Here is a 12565-nt window from a genome sequence, read left to right on the forward strand (position 1 = left end):
CTCATATCGCATGAGAGTTTATTTGCCAGGTGTCAGAAGTCTAATAATGAATAAAGTTCAGGATATGCTTAAAAACTCACCTCAGTATAGCCGTCATCAGAAGGAAGTGCGCTTCACTGACTCATCAACTTGTCTCAGGCTTTCCACAAAGTTTCACAGTTGACCTTAAAGTAAGATGCTGCAAGCTTACCTTGCAGTGTATTACTTTTTAAGGTCTAAAGACCTTAAAGTGCGCTATAGATTGAAGTGATTTGAACTGACAACAGGGCTAATTCAGCACTTCAAGTTAACATCAATAAAAGTTTTTAAATTTATTCTGATTTCCGTTTGTTTTCATTGCCTGTGCTATCTGTTATTTAGTTCAAATTGTGGGTAGATAATGCTGTGCTGTCATGTGACCTGTTCTCTCATGTGTGCCTTTCTCTTGTTTTGTATGTATTTCTCGTTTGTTATTTATTCCTATTTTATTCCTGCAATTGGTATGGAATTCATTTTTTAAAAAAATTGATCAGTGTTTTGAAATTAGATGTGATGAAGATGTGACCTTAATTTACAAAATCAACATCATGTTGGATTCAATGAGACATGAAACTAGTGCATGAAACAGGTCTCAGTAAATGTTCTCATAGACTGCAATACACTGCCCCCTGCTGGTCATTATAAAGTCTGCAGATGTCATTTGACATGAATGTCATATTTGTGAAACAAAATAAAGGACTCTGTAAAATAAATGAAAATCAAATATTTATATACAGAATATTTATGTACAAATGCTGAAAAAGACATTTGAACAAGATGCACACCCAGTAAAATTTAAAAAAAAAGAAAAGTCAGTTTTATCATGTGACTATCATGCTGTCATTTCTGCACAATGCACTTTACACCAGATCAAAATAAAACACTGTGAGGTCGTTCTAACCGGAAGCCCAGAGAGCTTCGACAATGCAGCACAATGCCCTGAAGCATCAGCATCAAAATATACTTCAAGTACCAAAAAGTACTCATTGTGCAGAATGCCCTATTTTTGAATAGCTGGACATTTAATTACTTTATCACCAGCTGTGACTACAGCTGATAATCAACCATGTTTCATAGGGATGTGACTACATTTAGAAATGTCACGCATTTTTAGGTATAAAGCAAAAGATGCAATGAAATAAATAAGCTATCACATATTAATCCAAATGAATTCACTGAAATACATCTGCACATTTCTGCAGCCTGACTTATTACACACGTGAACACAGTACACATTTGTTTACTGCAAGCTTGTTTCAGAGATGTGATGCAGTTAAATCTGTATGCGTCTGTTTCCTTGTAGTGTTAGTAGAGATGGTGAACCTGACACAATCCTGTGTTTGGTGTGAAGGAAACCAGTTAACAGCCGGTTTAGTAAAATTCTCTTGAACTCATGGAAAACTCATCGTCGTCTCGAAGTGAGCAGCTGAAGCGTCCCGTGTGATCAGAGGTCCTCGTCGTCCTCGCTCACCATGACGTCGAGCTCTTTGTCTTTCCGTACGACGCTCTCGGTGATGAACTCCTTGTGCTGCTCCTCCAGCTCACGCAGCTCCGCCTGCAGGCGCTCCAGGTGGAGCACTCGCCGGTTCCTCAGCAGCCGGCTGGGGAATGGGTTCATGTCGTTGAAGGCGATGCTGGTCAGCTTCCTGCATGGACACACGCAGGTGGAAAGGACTCGATCACCAACACAGAGGAACTGGAAACTGATCAGCTTGAGTGTTTCTGTTTTATGCTGCTTGATACTTCAGGTACTGCAGTTTGAGCAGGAAATACTGGACTGACTGGACCACATGTATCCGAGAGCTGCAGATACTTAAAAATCTTTAAATTGTTGTTACTGTGATCAGGGAAATTTAAACTTCTCACAAAATTTCAGTAAAAAGGGTTTGAAGCTCAAAGATTCAACAGCTACATCCGCTACACTTCTGAGAGTGTAACAGCTCGTAGATTAAGGCGGGTGGAGGCGAGTGCGTACCTGGCATTGGAGACGGTCTTTGTGAAGAAGCGTAGGTACTGGTAGATCTCCACGCTGTCGTGAATCTTCAGGATGTCGTCCTCTTTGTATTTGAACAGAGCCAGAGTGTATCTGAAGATCACCTGCAGCACAGACACGCATTTCATAACAGGACACTCACGCCACACAATTAATTGGAAACTTTGAGGAGGTGAGTCATAAAATTACTCTTTCAGTTGTGGTGCAGTTGGGCCCTTTACTCATTACAGCTCTGATCGATTTCCAATAAGCCACTTGGTTCCTCAGTTGCCAGATAATATTAACTTACTTGGTAGTTGAGCTTTAAGTTTAAATTAAACTTTTGGGTTGGATCTACGTGGCTGAAGCTGTTGTCAGCATTTATCCCTGTGTGGTATATATTTCTGTGTCTGAACTGTGATTTTATTTCCTGAGACAAACGATGTAAAAGCTGTGCTGCATTTGTCACATTGCAGAAACAAGCCCAAAGCCATTGTCCCGCTCATCGTCTGGATTTACGCTGCTTGTGGTAGACTGTGAGGTCGTTACTAGAATGATCTGCTTTCCCACTCCTATTTCATGTCACATGACAGTTCCCCATGCTTAGTAAACAATGTCTTATTACTCCTAAAATGTAAATAAAGACATCTAAAGGTGAAAACAAAATCATTTTTGTTTCCATGGACACTACTGTGGTGCATTCAAGTGTTGTCTGCATTTCTGTCATGGTGTGTTCGGGTGTATGGTACCTTGGTACCCTCATACAGGAAGGCGTCCCACAGAGGCATCAGGATGTCGCTGGGCAGACTCTCCACAAAAACCACCAGGAACCAGTTGAAGGTGACCAGAGAGACGTCAATGTTGTGATCCTCAAAGTGAGATGCCAGGCGAGGAAGCTTCTCCGCCATGAAGTCCTTCAGCACGCGCTGGTCCGCCTGAGCACAAAGACTCACAGAGATCAGCCTCACTGATCACTAAAACAGATCACAGCAGGCAAGCAGGTGAGTGTGTCTGCTGACCTGAGAGGCCACCAGATTCTTGGTGTAGTAGTCCTGAGGCATGATGGCTTCCACGACTGCCACCAGACACCAGAAGGCGTCTTCGTCACTTTGGAGGACCAGCAGAGCGAGGGCCGCTAACCTGTGGACATTCATGGAAGGTGAGGTTCTGCCTGGAAGGCGGGTCCACATAAGAACTCAGATATAATATTTATATTTTTGTTCTGACCTGTTGAGTACCTGGCAGTAGCCAATGGCAGGGTTATGCCCGGAGAAGGCCAGAAGGATGCGGCGGAGCTGCTGGAGGGCAGGGCTGGAGGGCGGGGCTGGACGGCGAGGAGAAGTGCTGATTGGTCGTCAGGGTTCGGTGAAGGTCCAGCTGGACCTGCCTGGAGGCAGGATTAGGAGCTGTCCGACTCTTCTCACACAGCTGGAAACAGAACAGGATTACTGAGTGCTCGCCAGCATTCCCAACAGGAAGAAGGAGGAGCCACCTGTGCTCAGGTGCGGATAAAGCACTCTCTCTCTCTACAGCTGTACCTGCTGATAGCGTTGCATGTGGCACTCTTGGCTTGTCAAAGTTCTGGCTCGGACCAAACAGCGCCACACTCTCTGCCGATACTCCCGAGGGACGCCTTCACGCACCAGAATTTTGAGCTCAGGTGAGATGATGAAGTCATCGTTGGACCTGCCTGCAAGGTACTGAGCCCAGCGGCTCAGCAGGGGGTGCTCCAGACCCTCCTACAGAGACAATGATGTATGATATAAAAAGAGGATAACCATTATCTGTTAAGCATTATGTTACAATTTAACATAATGTAAAATTGTAACATTGTAAACATAATGTTACAATTTTACATTATGTTACAGTTTAACATCATATAAAATTGTAACATCATGTTTACAATGTTACAATTTACAAATTGTAACATTGTAAACATGATGTTACAATTTTACATGATGTTAAATTGTAGCTGTTAAGGGTGGTGAGTTAGCGAACCTAGACGCGGACCTCTCGTTTAAGTTGAACAGTGTCTTTATTTACAGTGAAGCCAAAATCAATCCACAGTTATCCACAGTGCAAGTCCCTTCAGTGCTCCTCTCCCCGTCTCCCCTCGTGTGTCCACAAAATTCCCTAGAATCAGTGAAGTGTCCCCTTCCGTCTCGATCGCGTCCAGGCTTATTAGGCAGCTCAGAGTGGCAGCACTTACGGGTCGGAGGTAACAATCGCAGCGGAGAAAAAGCGGAGCGAGAGAGGAGAACAAAAAAACACACACACACAGGTCGACCGGTCGGGGCACCGTCCGACTCTGACAGTAACATAATGTAAAATTGTATTATGTTTACAATGTTACAATCCCTACCCTCACCTATGGCCACGAGCTGTGGGTAGTGACCGAAAGAACGAGATCGCGTATACAAGCGGCAGAAATGAGCTTCCTCCGAAGGGTGGCTGGCCTCTCCCTTAGAGATAGGGTGAGAAGTTCGGCCGTCCGGGAGGGGCTCAGAGTAGAGCAGCTGCTGCTCCACATCGAAAGGAGCCAGCTGAGGTGGTTCGGGCATCTGACAAGGATGCCCCCTGGGCGCCTCCTGGGTGAGGTGTTCCAGGCATGTCCCACCGGGAGCAGGCCCCGGGGCAGACCCAGGACACGCTGGAGAGATTATATCTCTCGGCTGGCCTGGGAACGCCTTGGGACGCTTGAGCGGTCAGCAAAAGTCGACTTCCCCCATCACCCACTCATTCACAAAATTTCCCTCGGGCCGTGAACAGGTGATATAGCAATCACTATTACTGACACCACGTGACCCAAAGCTACGCCTATCCACAACATTCCGGCCCCTAATTATTACATTTTTACAGTAATAATTACACATCCAACACCATAACTCACAACACACACTTCATCATATCACAGACACCCAGTGAGACAACATAACATACTCAAAAGTCCACCAAAGTTATTTTCTCATGTCTTCTCTTCTTTTCTTCTGTCTGCACATGGTCAGTCAGTCATAGGCCAGAGGTTACCAGCACTTAGCCTAAATATAGTCAGTCTGATGTACATCTCATAACATTAAAGTCAATTCAAAGTTAGTTATGTCACACTGTGTCAAAAATGTCATAGTCATGGGTCAGAGGCCTCCTGAAGAAGGCATATCTTTGTGATGGGTCTGCACACATGGCTGGTTGGGGTCTTAATCCAGACCTGACGCACAAGCCCCCTTTCATCTGGTGCAGCTCCGGTGACTCTCCCAATGAGCCAAGAACCACGAGGTGCAGAATCATCCACTATAAGGACCACATCTCCAGGAACAAAGTTACGTTTAATCCTTCCCCATTTCTGGCGCTCTAATTCTGTGACTGGGACTCTCTTTGCATATCCTCTAGATATAAGATCTGTCATGAAGGCAGTGTAGTCTTTATGAAAGTCTTTATCTCTGATGAACCTTTTCTTCAAACCTAAGGCTCGTTGCTCAATTGCACAGTTGTCAGGCATTCTTATGTCTCGGTCTTTTAGTGGCAGGGCAATGCTGTAGTGCCAATCCCCCAAAGTCACCATCTTGCTGGCCAATTCCAGGAACTTCAAGTCTTCCTTTGACAGCCCCATCTGTTCATCATTGCTGCTCTCAGGAAAATCCATCTTGAACTGCTGTTTCCATAGCTTGTCCAGTGTGACAGCAGAAACTCTGTTGGCGGTAACTGTTGCCAAACATCCTGGCCTTCCACAGCATTCTCGATTAAGTGGCCCATTCACAGTCCAGCCGAGCACAGTCCTAATGGCAAAGGGTCCATCACCTACACTCCGGATGACCTCCAAAGGTTCTAGAGCTCTGGGCATATTCATGCCAATCAAAAGCTCAACATTGGCCTTAATTTCTGGCAAATGAACATGCTTCAAATGTGGCCAGTCAACCAGGTCCTGTTGATTTGAGATGTTACCAATATCTACAGGCATTTTATGCTGAGTGAAGAGGTTAGGCATATCACAGTACATGTCACTGTCCAATCCAGCAACTTCAAGTTCAGGTACAATGAAACTGTCCACCACTTTCTCCTGTCCCATGGTGCGCAGGAGAATCTTTGTCCTCCTCCCAGCAATATTCAGCTTGTCCATAAGACCCGCTGTACAAAAGGATGCTGAACTCCCTTGGTCCAGAAAGGCATACGTTTCCACTATTCTTTGACCTCTCTTTGATTTTACTTTAACTGGCACAATGGCAAGCTTACAGTCCTGTTCACCGGCCCCAGTAAGACCACTAGTCTGGATCGTAACAGGAATGTTATCTGCCTCATTATTAGGTTTGATTTCATGTACAGTGTAGTGTAAGCATTAAAAGATCATAAAAGGAAACACTAACATTTATGTGAAACTAATTGTAATAAAAAAAATGAACAGGTGCTTTATAGATTTAAAAGAAAGAATCTGAAAACAACACTTTTTTGGTCTGAGTGATCAAAGTAGAAAACAGAACTGATGTTCAAGAACAAACCATAGCTGCACTAATATTACACATCTCCATTGTTGTGGTGAACAGACATGTTGCTTTTAAAACCACATGCAGTGTGTGACCGTGACTGTTCACTGAGACCATGAACGCCACTTCGCTGAAGCCTTCGCCTTCTTCTTCTTCTTCTAAATTGGAAGCAGAAGGAGCACGAGCTGCTTTGATCTACTGAAAGGAAAAAGCAGAATATCTGAGTTGAAACCAGTCAGCTGAAACCAGTAAGACAGGAACAAATTCAATGCAGTGTCTCAGGTGGCTTAGCCTGTTACAACTGTTGATACAAGCTAAATACAGTTAACACACAGTGTCAGGGAGCTCCAGTGTGGGAACTAGTGGCTTTAGGTTTGTAGTCATTTAACTTTCATCCCTTCATTCATTTAATTCAGGAGGAAGAAATGTCAGGTGGGTGCAGGCTGGTTACATGCATTTGGTCCCATGCTGTCTTTAACTTGGTTCACTTTATGGCTGGGCTGTATGTGGGCTTATATCATGTTACTTGGGCAGGAGTTCCTGTCCCCTGTTAGACTTAGAAAGTTTCTCCATAAGTAGAGCTTCTAACTCTTCTAGCACATCTGTGGCTGACAGTTTTTTGGTGGCTCTTTTTACCCCACACTGGTTGTGAGTGTGTAAATAGCCCCACTAGTTATTTTGGGTTGCAGTTAACTTGGGAGGAAGAGGTAGGTCTGCCATGACTAGATGAATAACAATTATCTGGGATACATAAATTTCATAATGCATGCATGTATCTCTATAAACCTGCCTGAGGGCTGCCATTTTTTACATTCAGTTATTTCTTTGTTGAATCTAAATAATGAATGTGTTACAGTTAAACTGACACTGATCAGTGTAAATGGCTCATTGGGACACAGAAACCTTTAAATTAAACCCTATCACCTGATATCGAGTGTCAAACAATATCAAAGCTGTAAAAGCTGTTTACAGTCAGAATTTATAAAACTATGATTGTAAATAAATTCAAACAAGTGAGCTTTTCTCTTTGTGCTGAATATCAACACTGTGATTTCTTAGACTGTAAGCTTTACTTTAGCACAACCAGTTGTAGAAGCTGCCACTCCAAATGTCTTTTGATAACAAGAAAAAAATACCTTTTCAGTCCACGGCCTGAAGTTCTTCTCTGACATCTTCTGCCATCGGCTTTGTCTGCTGGTTTGAAGACAATAAACCACAAAAAGATGATTTAGTCACTTTGTCTGCGTCATGCAGCTCGAATGTGTCGTGTAACGATGTTGAATAGCTGTCGTTATCCCTCTGCTGTGTCAGTAGGATTGTACTGTACAGCATCTCATTGATATGTGAGGAATGCTAATGTAACACGATAACAGACTTACATCATTAAAACATAAAGGGCAGGAGATATTTAGATATTTTTATATTTATATTACATTTTATAGCTGACGGATATTACTAAATAGATAGAATTTACTAAATAGCTGGATGAACATGAAAAATATGACTATAATAACAAATGACCATGAGAGCCAGTAGAATTAATTCAACTGGACACTCAAAAGACGTCCTTAAATGCTCTTTAAGTGGCGGAACAGATGAACAAACAGTTAATCGCTTACTTGAGATGAAATCTGCTCAGCTACTTTGAAAACAGCTTCTAACTGGTTCATCCTTTAACAGGATGACTGCTCAGGGGTAAGGCCATCATGCAGTCCAGCAACCTTTATGGTTCTGCTTTGATTCACCAGGAACTATTAGGGAAACCTTCCAGCGCCTCCTGTGAAAGACACAGGCATAAACACACAAACATTTATTAACATGTTCCACAGTGTTCCAGTTTGATTTTCTCATCCTGTGGACAACAACGTACATGGATGCAGGTTTATTGTTAACTTTTGTAAGGTTTATTTAGTGAACATATCCAGCTGCAGCTCCACTGTGATCCTGAACTGGATAAGCACTTAAGAAAATGTGTCAATAAATGGACATACATCAACTTACTATATTTATCCAAACAGACGGGACCAATAATGCTTCACTGAGTTAGAGACTTTAATGTCTCTTCTATGTAAGAATGTCTCGTGCTGATATACCTGCAAACTTGACAACAAAGGTTTTTCAGACTGCATGTAGCTCTATGTCAGCTCACACATTTACATTTATGTCACACTTATTTCTGCTTTCCCATTTTATAATTATTACTTACATTTTGATTAGATACCTTGAGTTTGTAAATGATCAGATTACATAATTGGAATAAAATGTATCCAATTCAAGGTTGCGGGAGGATGAAGCCTATCCCAGCTGATACAGGACAAAGACAGGCTGCCAGTTTATCGCAGGGCTAACACAATATGTGTAACAGAAAATCCACTTAAATGTTTGATATTTCTTATAATAATCATAATTATGACTATTATTTAAAGGTTTCTTTATAAATACATTTTGATTTTTTATAACCTCTAAAATATAAACCTGAGCTGTTTCAGATTCTGACCTCTGACCTCACTGCAGCTCCCTCTTGGAAGTATGTCTGCTTCTTGTCCCCAGTGTTGACCACCTGCCCTTGATATCACGTACTGTACCTGAGGAACAAAAAAGGACAAACACTTGCCTTCATTTAAGAAGTACATTCATACAGAGGTAATCTATGGAAACACACTAGTTCAACCTTTGGGAGAAATCAGTTCCTGTGAAACATTTCTGTAAATTAACATCATATGGAGAATGAATGAAATGAGTTCTTCCGGTGACTCAGCAGTCAAACACTGACAAATGAAATCTAGTTAAACTATTAAGCATATTTGCTCTTCTGAAATCTGTGTTAAACAACAACAAACATAAATTAGTAACAAAAATACAGCTGAGTAGATATTACAAACCACCAGCAGCCATAATGCTAAATTTTAATCTTCAAATGTTTCTGAGCCGTCTTCAACCTGCTTTTAACACATTAAAGTCCCACAGTCAATGCAGCCTGACTCAATCCTAGATGTTCAGCACACAGAGGTACCGTTTGAAGTTTAGAGTTAACCTGAGTCACTGATCATTTGCAGTATTACAGAGTCTGGCAGTCTTTGCATGATGTCCACGTCACTATAAGTTTCTAGCTGACTCTCAGGTGTGCCAGCAGGAAAGAGTAATAATAACCTGCATCCTGAGGTTTGTCATGCAGGATTAAATTTACAGTGGCTTTGTTCACACAGCTAGGATTGTATTTTACACTGACCCTGGGTCAGTATAAGTATCATACAGTTTAAACGAAGCACTGAAACTTGCACATATTTATTACAGATGCACTGAAGCTAATCGAGATATTTGCTGTCAACCTGTGGCTGCGATTAATCACTTTACTGAAAACTTTATTAACTAGTAACTTCATCAGTCATGACAGAAGCTAATATTTCTGTGCTAACATCGTTTAACCAGTAACAGCTTTCCTCCAATATAAGCTAACGTTTACACCGTAACTTTAAGCTAGCACCATAAAGACGGTAAAACACGTAATAATATCTACAAATGCATCTTAAAGCTCTTATATTAGCACTCGGTGTATTACTAACATAACCACATTAACATTACTGACACTCGCTGACTTTTAATAGTCATTCTATAAATGCTGTCCGTTTAAATGGTCCTGTACCTGTACACACTGCATATCCACCGGATTCCAGCCAGAGTGGATTCTGGAGTCTTCCACGCTCCTGTTAGTGATCCTCCATCTGGATGGATGAGAACAACCTTCTGAACAATCTAGCAGGTCTCCTTGGGGGGCACGTCTCCCCACCCCCCAAGCGAGGGCCGTGGCACTGAAACTGCCGGCTGAGAGAAGGCTTGAAAAAAAAGGACATTTATCTTTTCTTCTTCAGCCAGCTTTTTTTCTCATCGTTTTTCCAAAGTACACATTAAGCTTCTTCTGCAATAACACACTAATTACACATGGAAACCTACCTACTTCTTTCTTCATCACAAACAATTACACTTTCTGTAAAGTGCTTTCAATAAAACAGAAAAGAAAAGTGTGTTTTGTTTTGTTTTTTTATTCAAGATCTGTTCACATGTACTTAGCAAAGGTGAGTACACAGCATGAGGAAAGCCAAAAGCAAAGAGAGCGTATGAAGGTAATATTGAAGTAGGCTTCGTTTTGAAGTGGTGAAAGGCAAAGGCATGAGTGTAAGGTAATAAGGGGTAATGAGAGAGATGAAGAGCGGGCGGAGGACTTGGCTCAAGCAGGAAAAAGCAAAAAGGAAATGCGAGCGCGTTTCCCCGCCCCCCGCGCAGGGCCGTGGCAGTGAGTTCGTGGGGGGTTCGAACTGGCGGAGTTCTGTAGCAGAGTCCCCGCCACATGTCATAAGCCAAACGACCGGCCGAGGGAATACTTAAAAAAAAGGACATTTATCTTTTCTTCTTCGGCCACCTTTTTTTCCCATTGTTTTTGCAAACTACACATTAAGCTTCTTCTGCAATAACACACTAATTACACATGCAAACCTACCTACTTCTTTCTTCATTACAAACAATTACACTTTCTGTAAAGTGCTTTCAATAAAACACAAAACAAAAGTAGCTTTTCTTTTCTTTTCTTTTTTTTATTCAACATCTCTTGATTGTGATTTTCGGGTAATAAAAGCTAATAAGAGAGATGTAGAGCGGGCGGAGGACTTGGCGAGAGCAGGAAAAAGCAAAAAGGAAACGCCAGTGCACGTCTCCCCGCCCACCAAGCAAGGGCCGTGGCACTGAAACGGCTGGCCAGAGAAGGCTTGAAAAAAAAGGACATTTATCATTTCTTCTTCAGCCAGCTTTTTCCCCCATCGGTTTTCCAAAGTACACATTAAGCTTCTTCTGCAGCATTATCACACACTAATTACACATGGAAACCTACCTACTTCTTTCTTCATTACAAACAATTACACTTTCTGTAAAGTGCTTTCAATAAAACAGAAAAGAAAAGTGTGTTTTGTTTTGTTTTTTTTATTCAAGATCTGTTCACATGTACTTAGCAAAGGTGAGTACACAGCATGAGGAAAGCCAAAAGCAAAGAGAGCGTATGAAGGTAATATTGAAGTAGGCTTCGTTTTGAAGTGGTGAAAGGCAAAGGCATGAGTGTAAGGTAATAAGGGGTAATGAGAGAGATGAAGAGCGGGCGGAGGACTTGGCTCGAGCAGGAAAAAGCAAAAAAGGAAATGCGAGCGCGTTTCCCCGCCCCCCGCGCAGGGCCGTGGCAGTGAGTTCGTGGGGGGGTTCGAACTGGCGGAGTTCTGTAGCAGAGTCCCCGCCACATGTCATAAGCCAAACGACCGGCCGAGGGAATACTTAAAAAAAAGGACATTTATCTTTTCTTCTTCAACCAGCTTTTTTTCCCATTGTTTTTGCAAACTACACATTAAGCTTCTTCTGCAATAACACACTAATTACACATGGAAACCTACCTACTTCTTTCTTCATTACAAACAATTACACTTTCTGTAAAGTGCTTTCAATAAAACAGAAAAGAAAAGTGTGTTTTGTTTTGTTTTTTTTATTCAAGATCTGTTCACATGTACTTAGCAAAGGTGAGTACACAGCGTGTTGGGTCTGGGCCTCTTTGCTTAGGCTGCTGCCCCCGCGACCCGGCCTCGGATAAAGCGGATGAAGATGCATGGATAGATGGACTGATGTTCCAATTGTAACATTATGTTTACAATGTTACAATTTCACATTATGTTAAATTGCAACATAATGTAAAATTGTAACGTTAAGTTTACAATGTTACGATTTTACATCATGTTACAATTTAATATAATGTAAAATCATAACATTAAGTTTACAATGTTACAATTGTAAATATAATTTACCCAATTAATTCTGTCATAACAGAAGTATGACTTCTCTGTGTTATTAATCCGTATTAATATTGTAGGGATATTAATATCCCTACAATATTAAGCATCAGACTTTATCAAATTTTCTAAAAACTTTTTTTGTTGGATAGTGTAGCGCAGCTGGATAGTGTAGTGTTAATACTACACATCTTTGGAGTTGCACGTTCGATTCCCACCAAGTATCCAGTAAGGGTCCTGGCTAGACCCCTCATGCTAACCAAAAATCCCTGGAATGGTGC

The 12565-nt window shown here is 41.9% G+C and overlaps 1 protein-coding gene and 1 pseudogene across 4 annotated transcripts; both read right to left on the reverse strand.

Moving 5' to 3' along the window:
• Window positions 1–930: 930 nt before the first annotated feature.
• Window positions 931–4820, reverse strand: LOC309715685 (TBC1 domain family member 2A-like; annotated as a pseudogene). The gene is made up of 7 exons: window positions 4782–4820; window positions 3529–3729; window positions 3218–3418; window positions 3010–3130; window positions 2740–2925; window positions 1994–2115; window positions 931–1664 (listed from the first exon to the last, which is right to left on the reverse strand). The product of its transcript is annotated as a TBC1 domain family member 2A-like (transcript).
• LOC309715645 (uncharacterized protein) lies at window positions 4154–10299 on the reverse strand. Of its 3 annotated transcripts, XM_082548921.1 has the most exons (4): window positions 10109–10299; window positions 8963–9050; window positions 8085–8242; window positions 4154–7659 (listed from the first exon to the last, which is right to left on the reverse strand). In XM_082548921.1, exon 4 carries the CDS (start codon window positions 6102–6104, stop codon window positions 5115–5117), a length of 990 nt encoding a protein of 329 aa, XP_082405047.1. In that variant the 5' UTR covers window positions 6105–7659; window positions 8085–8242; window positions 8963–9050; window positions 10109–10299; the 3' UTR covers window positions 4154–5114. The 3 variants fall into 3 exon arrangements, with proteins under 3 accessions (XP_082405047.1, XP_082405046.1, XP_082405045.1); XM_082548920.1 differs by lacking the exons at window positions 8963–9050; window positions 10109–10299 and having other exon boundaries at window positions 4154–7656; window positions 8085–8593; XM_082548919.1 differs by lacking the exons at window positions 8963–9050; window positions 10109–10299 and having other exon boundaries at window positions 8085–8593.
• Between the last annotated feature and the right edge of the window lie 2266 nt (window positions 10300–12565).

This window comes from Aulonocara stuartgranti (assembly GCF_965226115.1).
Source record: "Aulonocara stuartgranti genome assembly, chromosome: 2".
NCBI lineage: Eukaryota > Metazoa > Chordata > Actinopteri > Cichliformes > Cichlidae > Aulonocara > Aulonocara stuartgranti.

Coding starts and splice junctions, on each gene's coding strand:
- LOC309715645 (XM_082548921.1), bottom strand. CDS start 6,104: ATGGACAAGCTGAATATTGCTGGGAGGAGGACAAAGATTCTCCTGCGC.